The sequence below is a fragment of the Anomaloglossus baeobatrachus genome, chromosome 4 (genome assembly GCF_048569485.1).
Source record: "Anomaloglossus baeobatrachus isolate aAnoBae1 chromosome 4, aAnoBae1.hap1, whole genome shotgun sequence".
NCBI lineage: Eukaryota > Metazoa > Chordata > Amphibia > Anura > Aromobatidae > Anomaloglossus > Anomaloglossus baeobatrachus.
In genome coordinates, this window is record NC_134356.1 from 347,430,396 (window position 1) to 347,448,281 (window position 17,886).

The 17,886-nt window shown below is 50.0% G+C and overlaps 1 protein-coding gene across 1 annotated transcript in view; it reads left to right on the top strand.

Moving 5' to 3' along the window:
* Positions 1-571: 571 nt before the first annotated feature.
* The window catches only part of TUBGCP6 (tubulin gamma complex component 6), a 184,724-nt gene continuing 167,409 nt past the window's right edge, over positions 572-17,886 (top strand). Inside the window, 5 exon segments of the mRNA XM_075343451.1 lie at positions 572-644; positions 3,259-4,082; positions 5,331-5,494; positions 12,376-12,586; positions 12,782-12,955. Of these exon segments, the coding sequence (XP_075199566.1) occupies positions 3,336-4,082; positions 5,331-5,494; positions 12,376-12,586; positions 12,782-12,955 (1,296 nt within the window). The 5' untranslated portion in view covers positions 572-644; positions 3,259-3,335.

Below are 17,886 nucleotides of genomic sequence, written 5' to 3' on the forward strand. Positions count from 1 at the left end.
GTGTGGAGTGCTGGGCCTGGCCCTACTGCAGACTATATGACAGGCAGGCGGCTGTCCCGGCTGTGTGGAGTGCTGGGCCTGGCCCCACTGCAGACTATATGACAGGCAGGCGGCGGACCCTGCTGTGTGGAGTGCTGGGCCTGGCCCTACTGCAGACTATATGACAGGCAGGCGGCGGTCCCTGCTGTGTGGAGTGCTGGGCCTGGCTCTACTGCAGACTATATGACAGGCAGGCGGCGGTCCCTGCTGTGTGGAGTGCTGGGCCTGGCCCCACTGCAGACTATATGACAGGCAGGCGGCGGGCCCTGCTGTGTGGAGTGCTGGGCCTGGCCCCACTGCAGACTATATGACAGGCAGGCGGCGGGCCCGGCTGTGTGGAGTGCTGGGCCTGGGCCTACTGCAGACTATATGACAGGCAGGCGGCGGGCCCGGCTGTGTGGAGTGAGCCGGAACCTTGTGTGCGATCACTGTTCCCGTCTGGTCACATTCAAAACATCCCACATAAACAAAACGCTATTGGCTGAGGCGCAGCGTTGTTTGTGTTACCAAGCAACCGGCTGCTGCTCCCGGAAGTACCCTGCAGTTTCCAGACGGATACCGGAAGTAGAAGCTATGGAGCGCGGCGGTGTCGGAACAGTGTGCCGGTGAGATAATCTAGTACATGTAGTGTTAGTGCTGCGGGGGCGGCGCATTATGAATTGTGCCCATTTGCCTCATGGCAGAGGCTGCCTCATCCATGCAGTGCAGTGTCAGTCCCCGGGCGATATCGCTGCCATTAGACATCCTATACCGTATCCGTCACATCCTCCCGTGTGATCGCCGTTATTGATCTCCGGGGACCCGCCATTGCTATCTGCCCTGCAGAGGTGACTGTGGCTGGAGTGTCAGTAATCACTACTACACTGGAAGATGGCATGGCGGCGTCCGGCTCCAGGGTCGGGCTTCCACTTGAATCATACCTGACACTGACGCTTCTGTAATTGGAGTTACACTGTGCAGCGCCCATTACTGGGGAGGCCACAGCGGCTGATCACTACTCTGTCCAGTTTATAAACATCTTTATAGCATAAGGAGGTCACCGCATTATTATATGGATTACCATGCTATTTCATGAGTGAAAACTTAAAGGTGTTCCAGTACTGTGATATTGATGGACGATCCCCAGTATCAGTCATCTATATGAGATAGGAGGGGGCCTGACACCCTGCACCCCCCAGGATCAGCCGTCATCAGCTCCGGCAGCCTGGTGCATCCAGCAGAACCCACTGGTCCATACTCCATATAGGGGCTTCTGCCGGACACCACAGATCAGCCATTATCAGCTCCGGCAGCCTGGTGCATCCAGCAGAACCCACTGGTCCATACTCCATATAGGGGCTTCTGCCGGACACCACAGATCACCCCCCCAGGATCAGCTGTTATCAGCTCCGGCAGCCTGGTGCACCCAGCAAAACCCACTGAACCATACACCATATAGTGGCTTCTGCCAGACACCACAGATCAGCCATTATCAGCTCCGGCAGCCTGGTGCATCCAGCAGAACCCACTGGTCCATACTCCATATAGGGGCTTCTGCCGGACACCACAGATCAGCCATTATCAGCTCCGGCAGCCTGGTGCACCCAGCAGACCCACTGAACCATACTCCATATAGGGGCTTCTGCCGGACACCACAGATCAGCCATTATCAGCTCCGGCAGCCTGGTGCATCCAGCAGAACCCACTGGTCCATACTCCATATAGGGGCTTCTGCCGGACACCACAGATCAGCCATTATCAGCTCCGGCAGCCTGGTGCACCCAGCAGACCCACTGAACCATACACCATATAGTGGCTTCTGCCGGACACCACAGATCAGCCATTATCAGCTCCGGCAGCCTGGTGCATCCAGCAGAACCCACTGGTTCATACTCCATATAGGGGCTTCTGCCGGACACCACAGATCAGCCATTATCAGCTCCGGCAGCCTGGTGCACCCAGCAGACCCACTGAACCATACACCATATAGTGGCTTCTGCCGGACACCACAGATCAGCCATTATCAGCTCCGGCAGCCTGGTGCATCCAGCAGAACCCACTGGTTCATACTCCATATAGGGGCTTCTGCCGGACACCACAGATCAGCCATTATCAGCTCCGGCAGCCTAGTGCACCCAGCAGACCCACTGATCCATACACCATATAGTGGCTTCTACGGGACACCACAGATCACCCCCCAGGATCAGCCGTTATCAGCTCCGGCAGCCTGGTGCACCCAGCAGAACCCACTGGTCCTTACTCCATATAGGGGCTTCTGCCGGACACCACAGATCACCCCCCAGGATCAGCCGTTATCAGCTCCGGCAGCCTGGTGCACCTAGCAGAAGCCCAGTGGTCCATGCACTACAGATCACCCCCAAACATTGTTACAGAGGGGGTGTACTGCTCAGTATACTGGATAAATCTGGGCACTGCTGTAGCGGGTAACCACTGCTCGCTGAGGGTTCTGGTTGTCGGACCCCCTCTGATCTGATATTAACCATTTTAAAGGGGATGTTTACCACTGGACTACCCCCGCTTAATCACTTCAGGGCCTCTATATAAATAAAAAACAGTGGATACTCCCATCCGGCAGCAGCTATATTACTGCTGATATTTACAGGGGGTCAAGTGACATTGTGGTGTCATGTGACCAAGGTAGACAATCAGGAGCTACTGTCCAGCTGGAGCTCATCAATATTTCCAGTAAACAATATCACGTGACTTACCATGATTAGCGACACTAACATTGCTGGAACAGCGCTGGTGCGGTATGTGAGTATCCATTGTTTTTATTTAAAGAACTCAAAGAAAGAATTATTTCCAGTCCTGTGCTGTAATGTCTGTATACTCTTTTACCTCCCCCCCCCCCCGGCTCAGGAGCTGTGGTATGATCAGACCATGTTCCTGTACGGTCAGACACCGCCATTACACAGTACACAGCAGGGACACATATATAAGATTATCTCAGCACAGGAACAATTTTTTAATCACATCCAGTTATGTAAATTATTATTCCAAGATTTATTGATTAAAATGAATTTTCTTTGTGGGACAATCCCTTTAAGGAATGATTGAGGGCTGGCACTCTGTTTCTTGGTCCAGTAGCTTTTTGGTTTTCTATGGTCGTGATCTCCTTGGTGACTTCAGCCGTGGCTCTGATTTACTGTGGGGTATAATCTATATAGTTTTCCTCGTGATGCTTCTACAATATATACATCGTCCTGCTTTGTATTTCAGATGTCACTGTCCTTTCTGTCCTCTAACATGAAGCTTAGTAAAGTCATTCCCTGAGTGATAACCGTGTATCCGGTAAGATGAGCAGCATCACTCAGCTCTTCAGTGACCTGTGCGAGTCGCACTTGAAAGGATTCCCATGGAAAACCAGTCTGGGTGTTAGGAGCCAAAGCAAGAAGAAAACCAAGCAGCGGTTTAAGAGGTTGGCCTATGACGCTCTCTTTATCCACTTATACCAAGAAGAGACTCTGAAGCTGCAGTCAAAAGCGACCAAATTGCCTGTGAAAAATAAGATGTTAATGCTGTCCTTTAATTTGCGCATTGGTGGCATGAATCAACAGGCGGATCGTCTAGAGGAGCTGCTGGAACAAGTGGAAAAGTCAAGTGCTGACCATGTCTCAGACTTGTGTGCCGTACTAGAGCTATTAGTGGATCTCGCAGGCACTGGTCCTCCGCAGATTCTTCCACCAAAACGAGACCTCTTTCAGAACAACAAATACGTGGACAGAAATCCTCAGTATCAAGGCTATGACTATTATGACGTGAGTGTATTTGAGGCTGACATCGGGACCTTCTTGGCTTACCAAGAGTGTGACATAAGCAACACCATCAATGCTACCCTCCAGATCATGGAGGCTGCGCCGGGCACTGGTCTTCCCGGCATTGGCATGTTTTCCCAGAACTTTTCAACTACTGACAAGTTTGAGAAGGAAACTCGTGTTTCACTTTTTGGAGCCCTTGCCCACACTCGAACAAATGATATGGATATTAAATTGGATCTGCCTCCGGTGCCGGACAGCGCTGACCTGTCAGGATTGGCCATAAAGGTATGTGTTTGTATGTGTGTGTCCGCGTGTTCCCAGAGCTAATAAGGGAGATGTTTCCAACACACCACACTGCGTTACTAATTATCTTGAAACTAAAGGGGTTATTCTTTTCAATGAATGACTTTTTGATGTGTTCATAACAGGAACCGTGTATGAAAATATATTTTCAAAGTTGCCAGCATATTGAGCTTTAAAGGGAATCTGTCAGGTGCATTATGCACCCAGAACCATAGGCAGTTCTGGATGCATACTGGTAATACACTAGCATAGATAAAGGGATCTTTAGGAAACGTATTTCTAAAGATCCTTTATGATATGCTAATGAGCGAGGGGACTAGTCACAAGGGTGTTAGTTTCTGCACTTATTCCACCCTCTTAGCATGGTAGCACACCCACAGGGGAGTGCTAACATGCTAAGGGGGCCGGCTAGCCAAGGGAGCTAATGCCCTTGTGACTAGTCCATGTGCTCATTAGTATATCATAAAGGATCTTTAGAAATACTTTTTCTAAAGATCTCTTTATCTATGCAAGTGTATACATAGACAGTTAGGCAGGGATTAATAATATGCACCCAGAACTGCTCATGGTTCTGGGTGCATATTGTACCTGACAGGTTCACTTTAAGCTATGGTTTTGGATTTAACAGCTATCACTTCTGGCTAGTGCTCAGAATTTTTCATGTGCCAAATCATCGTCTAACCTGTGTATGAAGGGGTCTGGCTGACTTCATATCAATAGCTAAGCCAGCCCCCTTCTCTGTCTCTCTAACATTGGCGTGAAAGGGGACTGCCTAAGCTAATCCTTCACACAGCCTTGTGTAGTACTAAGCTCTACAACTTTTATTATGAACAGATCTAAAAGTATTTTTATGATGTGGGGATATTCTCTGCATTACTACATAAGACACAAGCCTTTGGGCCATAACCGCTTCTCCTCCAACCATAGGCCTCATGAAGCCATCTGTACTAAGAAGTTGTTTTCTGTATGAACTTCCATTTGGATGAGTGTAGGGGCATCATTTCCATCAGTCGGTCTGGCCATAGTAGTGTTTTGAAGATGCAGATAGGGTTAGTTTAGGAGTTGTGGCTTAAAAAATTGCTGCAGCGATTGCTTCTATCATTGAGGCCCCAGAAGAGCCATGTAGGTACTATATTTGTTCCATTGACTTTATTTTTCTATCCCTGAACATTAAATATGTGGTTGTTGATGTACTTCTTATCTGTGGTGTCCCAATGTTCTTGCCTCTAGGTCCCGCAGAGTATGGATCAGTCTGAAGATGAAGGCTTCCAGTCTGCATCAAATATGACTCCTGATTCTCAGTCAGAGCCGAGTATGACGCCTGAGATTGACCTGTGGGAGGCCATCCTCACGTATGGTCCAAGTAAACGCCGCTGTTGGGAAAGAATAGGATTGTAAGCTGCTCGTGTTGTTAAAGCTCGCCTCCTTTTGGGTTTCTGAAACCACTCGGAATTCTATAGAATTATCGTTCTATGTTAGATTTCAACTTTTTCCACCTAGTCAAAGGGGTGTGTCCCTACTCTGTCCAATCAGTGCTGACAGTGCCAGACTATTGGACACACCCTTTTGACATGGAGAATTGGAACATCCAGCTTCAGAGTCTTTACAATGTTCTAGTAGGAATAACAGAGGAACGATACAATGTGGATTAGAGAAGATGCTCCAGAATGGTTGGTTCAATAGGATTGGACACTACTTTTTTTATTGATGGCCTGTCCTTCTAATAGGCCATCAGAATATGATTGATGGTGGTGCGCCATCCGACACCTCCACCGATCAGCTGTTACTGTCTCCGTCCGGAAGTTCTCAGATGCTGCCAGAACACTGCAGCGCCGCCATTTCTATAGTGGTCACGGTATGTTATGGCAGACCCACCCTTTATGCCAGTCAATAGAGGGTAGATCTGCAGTACCTGTCCACAGCCATTATAGTTTTGATGTAGCTGCTGTGTACCCGCAACATCCAAGAAATTCCGCCCCCACCGGTAATAGCTGATTGGCCAGAGTGCAGGGCGTCACACCCCAACCAATCAGATATTGATGGCCTATCCCAATAAAAAAAGTAGGGGCCAACCTCTTTAATGAGAAATATAGTTTTCTTCGGCGCTCTATTGGGAGACCCAGACGATTGGGTGTATAGCACTGCCTCCGGAGGCCACACAAAGCAATTACACTAAAAAGTGTAAGGCCCCTCCCCTTCTGGCTATACACCCCCAGTGGGATCACTGGCTCACCAGTTTTCTGCTTTGTGCGAAGGAGGTCAGACATCCACGCATAGCTCCACTGTTTAGTCAGCAGTAGCTGCTGACTATATCGGATGGAAGAAAAGAGGGCCCATATGGGGCCCCCAGCATGCTCCCTTCTTACCCCACTTGTGGTTTGTAAGGTTGAGGTACCCATTGCGGGTACGGAGGCTGGAGCCCACATGCTGTTTTCCTTCCCCATCCCCCTGAGGGGCTCTGAGGAAGTGGGATCTTACCGGCCACCAAGCCCTGAGGCCGGGCTCCATCCACAGACCCATAGAACCTGCTGGATGTGGAGCGGGAGTGCCGTTCAGGGACAAGGCCCTGCAACTTTCAGGTACTCTGTGTCCCCGTATGGCAGGCCACGCGCACCCCAGGCTTGCTGGGTGTGCTAGTGCGCCGGGGACTGTAGCGCTGTGCGCTGGGCTTATAGTCCCCGCAGATTACTGGGGGACTTTATGTGTGTGGATCGCCGCGCCGACCGCCCCTGGAGCGACGGCGCAGCTGCGACTTGTAGTGCGCCGGGGTCGCGCCGACCGCGCTTTTACGGCGGCGGCGCTTCTAACTTTAGTCCCCGGCTTTCTGCGGCCTAGCTCCGCTTCGTTAACGCCCCCCACCCTGTCAATCAGGGTAGGGGAGAGACGTTATTCACTCGGCAGCGCCGAGGGCTGGGGCACGATTTACATGCTCCAGCCCTCTCACTGAGCACAGTAGGACACAGGCTTCGCGCTTTTTCTCTGTGCACGCCCTAGGCCCGCCCCCAGGCTTGCAGCTCCCCAGGACGCCGGCAGCCATTATCCACATGCAGTCTGGCTGGAGAACGCACGCAGGCTCTGGGGGACCCAGGCGAGGGGTTTCTGGCGACCACACACCCGCGCTCAGCGGGCGGTAAGCAGCACATACGTGCAGCCCCACTAGTGCCACAGTGTTATATTTTTCGCTGTACATAGACACTGCTGTGTCTAGATATATTTAATACTGCACTGTGAGGTCGCTTCTTGGCTGTACACCCTATATTGCTTGAGGAGACAACAGCATGTCATCCGCAAAACGCAAGGGTGCCAAGGCACGGGCTGTATACACTACTTGTACAGCATGTGGGGCTAATCTACCAGCAGGCTCCAACGACTCTCATTGTGTGCAATGTTCAGTCCCAGTGGCACTTCGTCAGCCAGAGCCTACTGTGGTGGTAGCCCAGGCAGAGACGCCTGTGAACCCTGCCCCGGTGACGGGGACAGAATTTGCAGTCTTTGCTGATAAAATGTCTGTGACTATGACAAAAATCCTGGAAACCTTGCAGTCCAGGCCAGTTGCTCAGACCATAGACACTGCTGTGTCTATGTTCCCCGGTCCCCCTCAGTTGGAACTAATCCGTACTTCAAGGGGGTCCCAGGCATCACAGGCTGAGGGCTCTGACTCCGATGACAGTCCCAGTCCGCGTAAGCGAGCTCGCTGGGAGAGACCCTCCACGTCATCACGTGGATCAGGGTCTCAGCGAGAAGAGTCCCTATATGAGGGTTCAGAGGTGGGTGATCAGGAGTCTTGTCCTGACGCCGCACTCAATTTGGATACGCCAGATGGTGACGCCATGGTAAATGACCTTATAGCGGCCATCAATAGGCTGTTGGATATTTCTCCCCCAGCCCCTTCTGCAGAGGAGGCAGCTGCACAACAGGAGAAATTCCATTTCCTGTATCCCAAGCGTAAATTGAGTACTTTTCTGGACCACTCTGACTTCAGAGAATCCATCCAGAAACATAATACTTATCCGGACAAGCGTTTTTCTAAACGCCCTAAGGATACACGGTATCCTTTTCCCCCTGACGTGGTCAAACGCTGGACCCAGTGTCCAAAAGTGGACCCTCCAATATCCAGGCTTGCAGCTAGATCCATAGTTGCAGTGGAGGATGGGGCTTCACTTAAAGATCCCAATGACAGACAGATGGACCTTTGGTTGAAATCTGTCTATGAAGCTATTGGCGCGTCGTTTGCTCCTGCATTCGCGGCCGTGTGGGCGCTCCAAGCTATTTCAGCTGGTCTGGCACAGGTGGACTCTCTCATACGTCCAGCAGTGCCGCAAGTGGCGTCCCTAACTACGCAAATGTCTGCGTTTGCGACCTACGCTATCAATGCGGTACTGGACTCTACGAGCCGTACCTCAATGGCATCTGCCAACTCTGTAGTTTTGCGCAGAGCCTTGTGGTTAAAGGAATGGAAAGCAGATTCTGCTTCTAAAAAATGTTTAACCAGCTTGCCATTATCTGGAGACAGACTGTTTGGTGAGCAATTGGCGGAAATCATCAAACAGTCCAAAGGTAAGGACTCCTCCTTACCCCAGCCCAGATCAAGCAAACCTCCACAGAGGAAGTGGCAGTCAAGGTTTCGGTCCTTTCGAGGCTCGGGCAAGCCCCAATTCTCCTTGTCCAAAGGGACTCAGAAAGAGCAAAGGAGCTCTGATTCCTGGCGGGCTCACTCACGCCCCAAGAAAGCAACCGGAGGTACCGCTTCCAAGGCGGCTGCCTCATGACTTTCGGCCGCCTCCCTCCGCATCCTCGGTCGGTGGCAGGCTCTCCCGCTTTTGCGACATTTGGCTGCCACAGGTCAAAGACCGGTGGGTAACAGACATTTTGTCTCACGGGTACAGGATAGAGTTCAGTTCTCGTCCTCCGCCTCGGTTCTTCAGAACTTCCCCACATCCCGACCGAGCAGATGCCCTTCTGCAGGCGGTGAATTCTCTAAGAGCAGAAGGAGTGGTGGTACCTGTTCCTCTTCAGGAACGAGGTCAAGGTTTTTACTCCAATCTCTTTGTGGTGCCAAAAAAGGACGGCTCATTCCGTCCTGTTCTGGACCTAAAACTGCTCAACAAGCATGTGAACGCCAGGCGGTTCCGGATGGAATCCCTACGCTCAGTCATTGCCTCAATGTCTCAAGGAGATTTCCTAGCATCAATAGACATCAAGGATGCTTATCTCCACGTGCCGATTGCTACAGAGCACCAACGCTTTCTACGCTTCGTGATAGGAGACGACCATCTTCAGTTCGTAGCTCTGCCATTTGGTCTAGCGACAGCCCCACGGGTGTTCACCAAGATCATGGCGGCAGTGGTAGCAGTCTTGCACTCTCAGGGACACTCTGTGATCCCTTACTTGGACGATCTACTGGTCAAGGCACCCTCTCAAGAGGCATGCCAACTCAGCTTGACTGTAGCACTGGAGACTCTCCAGACGTTCGGGTGGATCATCAACTTCTCAAAGTCAAATCTGTCACCGACCCAATCACTAACGTATCTTGGCATGGAGTTTCATACTCTCTCAGCGATAGTGAAGCTTCCGCTGGACAAGCAGAGGTCACTACAGACTGGGGTGCAGGCTCTCCTTCAAAGTCAGTCGCACTCCTTAAGACGCCTCATGCACTTCCTAGGGAAGATGGTGGCGGCAATGGAAGCGGTTCCGTTTGCGCAGTTTCATCTGCGCCCACTTCAATGGGACATTCTCCGCCAATGGGACGGGAAGTCAACGTCCCTGGACAGGAAAGTCTCCCTTTCCCAGACGGCCAAGGACTCTCTGCAGTGGTGGCTTCTTCCCACCTCATTATCACAGGGGAAATCCTTCCTACCCCCATCCTGGGCGGTGGTCACGACAGACGCGAGTCTGTCAGGGTGGGGAGCAGTTTTTCTCCACCACAGGGCTCAGGGTACGTGGACCCAGCAGGAGTCCACCCTTCAGATCAATGTTCTGGAAATCAGAGCAGTGTATCTTGCCCTACTAGCCTTCCAGCAGTGGCTGGAAGGAAGGCAGATCCGAATTCAGTCGGACAACTCCACAGCGGTGGCATACATCAACCACCAAGGGGGGACACGCAGTCGGCAAGCCTTCCAGGAAGTCCGGCGGATTCTGATGTGGGTGGAAGCCACAGCCTCCACCATATCCGCAGTTCACATCCCCGGCGTAGAAAACTGGGAAGCAGACTTCCTCAGTCGCCAGGGCATGGACGCAGGGGAATGGTCCCTTCACCCAGACGTGTTTCAGGAAATCTGTCACCGCTGGGGGGTGCCAGACGTCGACCTAATGGCGTCACGGCACAACAACAAGGTCCCAACCTTCATGGCACGGTCCCGCGATCAAAGAGCGCTGGCGGCAGACGCCCTAGTACAAGATTGGTCGCAGTTCCGGCTCCCTTATGTGTTTCCACCTCTGGCACTCTTGCCCAGAGTGCTACGCAAGATCAGATCCGATTGCAGCCGCGTCATACTTGTCGCCCCAGACTGGCCGAGGAGGGCGTGGTACCCGGATCTGTGGCAGCTCACGGTCGGCCAACCGTGGGCACTACCAGATCGACCAGACTTACTGTCCCAAGGGCCGTTTTTCCATCGGAATTCTGCGGCCCTGAACCTGACTGTGTGGCCATTGAGTCCTGGATCCTAGCGTCTTCAGGATTGTCCCAAGGGGTCGTTGCCACCATGAGACAGGCTAGGAAGCCCACGTCCGCTAAGATCTACCACAGAACGTGGAGGATTTTCTTATCCTGGTGCTCTGCTCAGGGAGTGTCTCCCTGGCCATTTGCTTTGCCTACCTTTCTTTCTTTCCTGCAATCTGGGTTAGAAAAAGGTTTGTCGCTCGGCTCCCTTAAAGGTCAGGTCTCGGCGCTATCCGTCTTTTTTCAGAGGCGTTTGGCACGCCTTCCTAAGGTGCGCACGTTCCTACAGGGGGTTTGCCATATCGTACCCCCGTACAAGCGGCCGTTAGATCCATGGGATCTGAACAGGGTACTAGTTGCCCTCCAGAAGCCGCCCTTCGAGCCTCTGAGGGAGGTTTCGTTTTCTAGACTATCACAGAAAGTGGCTTTTCTGGTAGCGATCACGTCTCTTCGGAGAGTGTCTGAGCTGGCAGCACTATCATCCAAGACTCCCTTCCTAGTCTTCCACCAGGACAAGGTAGTGCTGCGCCCCATTCAGGAGTTTCTCCCGAAGGTGGTATCCTCTTTTCATCTTAATCAGGATATCTCTTTGCCTTCGTTTTGTCCTCATGCAGTTCATCGGTATGAGAAGGATTTACATTTGTTAGATCTGGTGAGAGCACTCAGAATCTACATTTCCCGCACGGCGCCCTTGCGCCGTTCGGATGCACTCTTTGTCCTTGTCGCTGGTAAGCGCAAAGGGTCGCAGGCTTCTAAGGCCACCCTGGCTCGATGGATCAAAGAACCGATTCTTGAAGCCTACCGTTCTGCTGGGCTTCCGGTTCCATCAGGGCTGAAGGCCCATTCTACCAGAGCCGTGGGTGCATCCTGGGCATTACGACACCAGGCTACGGCTCAACAGGTGTGCCAGGCAGCTACCTGGTCGAGTCTGCACACTTTCACCAAACATTATCAGGTGCATACCTACGCTTCGGCGGACGCCAGCCTAGGTAGAAGAGTCCTGCAGGCGGCAGTTGCCTCCCCGTAGGGGAGGGCTGTCTTGCAGCTCTAACATGAGGTATTTCTTTACCCACCCAGGGACAGCTTTTGGACGTCCCAATCGTCTGGGTCTCCCAATAGAGCGCCGAAGAAGGAGGGAATTTTGTTACTTACCGTAAATTCCTTTTCTTCTAGCTCTTATTGGGAGACCCAGCACCCGCCCTGTTGTCCTTCGGGATTTTTGGTTTGTTTGCGGGTACACATGTTGTTCATGTTGAACGGTTTTCAGTTCTCCGATGTTACTCGGAGTGAATTTGTTTAAACCAGTTATTGGCTTTCCTCCTTCTTGCTTTTGCACTAAAACTGGTGAGCCAGTGATCCCACTGGGGGTGTATAGCCAGAAGGGGAGGGGCCTTACACTTTTTAGTGTAATTGCTTTGTGTGGCCTCCGGAGGCAGTGCTATACACCCAATCGTCTGGGTCTCCCAATAAGAGCTAGAAGAAAAGGAATTTACGGTAAGTAACAAAATTCCCTTCATTCACTAAAAAGGCTATATTCAGCTTTACTTCCAAGCTTCCCCATACCTTGTCTTCGAATGCTGTAATAAACTATATATACTAATGCAAGTTCTTCTTCAGTCCTCCAGGTAAAAGAGAAGACCCCTACCTCACAGAAGCCGGCCGAGAAGCCTTTGATAAGATGTATAAAATTTATGAGGGCAATCTACAAATGCTCAGTAATACCATTCTGCAATCTCCAGTACATGTGATGCTTAAGGAACCAGAGCTGGTGAAGGACGTGCTCAACGTTCTCATTGGAGTTGTGTCTTCGACGTTCTCCTTCAACCAGGTAAATCAGGCTCCTAGAAGTATTCTAATACTGATTTCTGGCAGATTTTCATGGAAATTTGCCACTATTCCAGTGTTATACAATGGACAATCCACAATATCTGGCATAGAGGCTGGTTCTGCGCTTTTCTTTATTGCACTGTGAGATGCCAGGTACATCTAACGCCTTTCCTGAATTGTTTTCTTTTTTTTTCAGTCCACTCAGACCTTCCTTGTGAAGCAGGGCATCTATATCTCTGGGACGTCCCCTGAAAACATAGGCAACCTGTTGGCACAAGTGGGAGACTATGGCACTTACTATACCAGACTGAGCAATTTCTCTCTGCAAAGGGGTCTTGATTTCTCCCAAAATAAAGGGCTTGTGTTTCAGGTAATACAGTCATTTTTGGGTAATTCCAGTCACCAGACTTCTGCTCTATGAGCACCGTATGTATTACTGAAAGGTTGTCTGAAAATTAAAGAAGCACTCCAGCGTTTTTATTTCATCCTACCCTAGTTACATTTATACATTTCCCCCTATATTATGGTAAGTTTGGTCATGTGATCTCCAGTCTGATGTCCAGTACACGTGCTAATGTGTGAACAGGAGGACATTATCACGTATCATACTCCTCCTCTCTCTGCTGGATACAACACATAGACCTGCAATAGAGTCCTGTGCTCCACTCGGGCACACTTGGTTCAACCCTGCACATGGATTTAGCAATACAGCAAAATCCAGGAACCAGGGCACAGATGTCCTCCTTTCACTAACTTTAGTACTGCAGAAAAATTGCAAAGTTTTTGCCACACTGGGCCTTTATCAAGCCATAGAAAAAGAGAAATGCATCAGGGACTGACGTATACATCATTTGAGATAACACTGAGACTCTATTGTGAAAACATCACATAGGATACACTGGGATTTCTGTACAGTAAACATCACATAGGATACACTGAGACTGCTGTATACATCCCATAGTATACACTGGGACACTGCTGTAAACATCACATAGGATACACTGAGACTGCTGTATATATCCCATAGGATACACTGGGACACTGCTGTAAACATCACATAGGATACACTGGGACACTGCTGTAAACATCACATAGGATACACTGGGACACTGCTGTAAACATCACATAGGATACACTGGGACACTGCTGTAAACATCACATAGGATACAATGGGGTTTCTGTACAGTATACATGACATTTCAATCGCTTAAACTCTGCTGTGTGCATCATGTAGGATACACTGACTCTGCTGTGTGCATCATGTAGGATACACTGTGACTCTGCTGTGTGCATCATGTAGGATACACTGTGACTCTGCTGTGTGCATCATGTAGGATACACTGACTCTGCTGTGTGCATCACGTAGGATACACTGTGACTCTGCTGTGTGCATCATGTAGGATACACTGTGACTCTGCTGTGTGCATCATGTAGGATACACTGACTCTGCTGTGTGCATCACGTAGGATACACTGTGACTCTGCTGTGTGCATCATGTAGGATACACTGTGACTCTGCTGTGTGCATCATGTAGGATACACTGTGACTCTGCTGTGTGCATCACGTAGGATACACTGTGACTCTGCTGTGTGCATCAAGTAGGATACACTGTGACTCTGCTGTGTGCATCATGTAGGATACACTGTGACTCTGCTGTGTGCATCATGTAGGATACACTGTGACTCTGCTGTGTGCATCATGTAGGATACACTGTGACTCTGCTGTGTGCATCATGTAGGATACACTGTGACTCTGCTGTGTGCATCACGTAGGATACACTGTGACTCTGCTGTGTGCATCACGTAGGATACACTGTGACTCTGCTGTGTGCATCAGGTAGGATACACTGACTCTGCTGTGTGCATCATGTAGGATACACTGTAACTCTGCTGTGTGCATCACGTATGATACACTGTGACTCTGCTGTGTGCATCAGGTAGGATACACTGACTCTGCTGTGTGCATCATGTAGGATACACTGTGACTCTGCTGTGTGCATCATGTAGGATACACTGTGACTCTGCTGTGTGCATCACGTAGGATACACTGTGACTCTGCTGTGTGCATCATGTAGGATACAGTGTGACTCTGCTGTGTGCATCATGTAGGATACACTGACTCTGCTGTGTGCATCACGTAGGATACACTGTGACTCTGCTGTGTGCATCATGTAGGATACACTGTGACTCTGCTGTGTGCATCATGTAGGATACACTGTGACTCTGCTGTGTGCATCACGTAGGATACACTGTGACTCTGCTGTGTGCATCATGTAGGATACACTGTGACTCTGCTGTGTGCATCAGGTAGGATACACTGTGACTCTGCTGTGTGCATCAGGTAGGATACACTGACTCTGCTGTGTGCATCAGGTAGGATACACTGTGACTCTGCTGTGTGCATCATGTAGGATACACTGTGACTCTGCTGTGTGCATCAGGTAGGATACACTGTGACTCTGCTGTGTGTATCATGTAGGATACACTGTGACTCTGCTGTGTGCATCATGTAGGATACACTGTGACTCTGCTGTGTGCATCATGTAGGATACACTGTGACTCTGCTGTGTGCATCAGGTAGGATACACTGTGACTCTGCTGTGTGCATCATGTAGGATACACTGTGACTCTGCTGTGTGCATCATGTAGGATACACTGTGACTGCTGTGTGCATCATGTAGGATACACTGTGACTCTGCTGTGTGCATCACGTAGGATACACTGTGACTCTGCTGTGTGCATCAGGTAGGATACACTGTGACTCTGCTGTGTGCATCAGGTAGGATACACTGTGACTCTGCTGTGTGCATCATGTAGGATACACTGTGACTCTGCTGTGTGCATCATGTAGGATACACTGTGACTGCTGTGTGCATCATGTAGGATACACTGTGACTCTGCTGTGTGCATCACGTAGGATACACTGTGACTCTGCTGTGTGCATCATGTAGGATACACTGTGACTCTGCTGTGTGCATCACGTAGGATACACTGTGACTCTGCTGTGTGCATCATGTAGGATACACTGTGACTCTGCTGTGTGCATCATGTAGGATACACTGACTCTGCTGTGTGCATCATGTAGGATACACTGTGACTCTGCTGTGTGAATCATGTAGGATACACTGTGACTCTGCTGTGTGCATCATGTAGGATACACTGTGACTCTGCTGTGTGAATCATGTAGGATACACTGTGACTCTGCTGTGTGCATCACGTAGGATACACTGTGACTCTGCTGTGTGCATCAGGTAGGATACACTGACTCTGCTGTGTGCATCATGTAGGATACACTGTGACTCTGCTGTGTGCATCATGTAGGATACACTGACTCTGCTTTGTGCATCATGTAGGATACACTGTGACTCTGCTGTGTGAATCATGTAGGATACACTGTGACTCTGCTGTGTGCATCATGTAGGATACACTGTGACTCTGCTGTGTGCATCACGTAGGATACACTGTGACTCTGCTGTGTGCATCATGTAGGATACACTGTGACTCTGCTGTGTGCATCATGTAGGATACACTGTGACTCTGCTGTGTGAATCATGTAGGATACACTGTGACTCTGCTGTGTGAATCATGTAGGATACACTGTGACTCTGCTGTGTGCATCACGTAGGATACACTGTGACTCTGCTGTGTGCATCATGTAGGATACACTGTGACTCTGCTGTGTGCATCATGTAGGATACACTGTGACTCTGCTGTGTGCATCATGTAGGATACACTGTGACTCTGCTGTGTGCATCATGTAGGATACACTGTGACTCTGCTGTGTGCATCATGTAGGATACACTGTGACTCTGCTGTGTGCATCACGTAGGATATACTGTGACTCTGCTGTGTGCATCATGTAGGATACACTGTGACTCTGCTGTGTGCATCATGTAGGATACACTGTGACTCTGCTGTGTGCATCACGTAGGATACACTGTGACTCTGCTGTGTGCATCATGTAGGATACACTGTGACTCTGCTGTGTGCATCATGTAGGATACACTGTAACTCTGCTGTGTGCATCATGTAGGATACACTGTGACTCTGCTGTGTGCATCATGTAGGATACACTGTGACTCTGCTGTGTGCATCATGTAGGATACACTGTGACTCTGCTGTGTGCATCATGTAGGATACACTGTGACTCTGCTGAGTGAATCATGTAGGATACACTGACTCTGCTGTGTGAATCATGTAGGATACATTGTGACTCTGCTGTGTGCATCATGTAGGATACACTGTGACTCTGCTGTGTGAATCATGTAGGATACACTGTGACTCTGCTGTGTGCATCACGTAGGATACACTGTGACTCTGCTGTGTGCATCATGTAGGATACACTGTGACTCTGCTGTGTGCATCATGTAGGATACACTGTGACTCTGCTGTGTGCATCATGTAGGATACACTGTGACTCTGCTGTGTGCATCACGTAGGATACACTGTGACTCTGCTGTGTGCATCACGTAGGATACACTGTGACTCTGCTGTGTGCATCATGTAGGATACACTGTGACTCTGCTGTGTGCATCAGGTAGGATACACTGTGACTCTGCTGTGTGCATCAGGTAGGATACACTGACTCTGCTGTGTGCATCAGGTAGGATACACTGTGACTCTGCTGTGTGCATCATGTAGGATACACTGTGACTCTGCTGTGTGCATCAGGTAGGATACACTGTGACTCTGCTGTGTGCATCATGTAGGATACACTGTGACTCTGCTGTGTGCATCATGTAGGATACACTGTGACTCTGCTGTGTGCATCATGTAGGTTACACTGTGACTCTGCTGTGTGCATCAGGTAGGATACACTGTGACTCTGCTGTGTGCATCAGGTAGGATACACTGTGACTCTGCTGTGTGCATCATGTAGGATACACTGTGACTCTGCTGTGTGCATCATGTAGGATACACTGTGACTGCTGTGTGCATCACGTAGGATACACTGTGACTCTGCTGTGTGCATCACGTAGGATACACTGTGACTCTGCTGTGTGCATCATGTAGGATACACTGTGACTCTGCTGTGTGCATCATGTAGGATACACTGTGACTCTGCTGTGTGCATCATGTAGGATACACTGTGACTCTGCTGTGTGCATCATGTAGGATACACTGTGACTCTGCTGTGTGCATCATGTAGGATACACTGACTCTGCTGTGTGCATCATGTAGGATACACTGTGACTCTGCTGTGTGCATCATGTAGGATACACTGTGACTCTGCTGTGTGAATCATGTAGGATACACTGTGACTCTGCTGTGTGAATCATGTAGGATACACTGTGACTCTGCT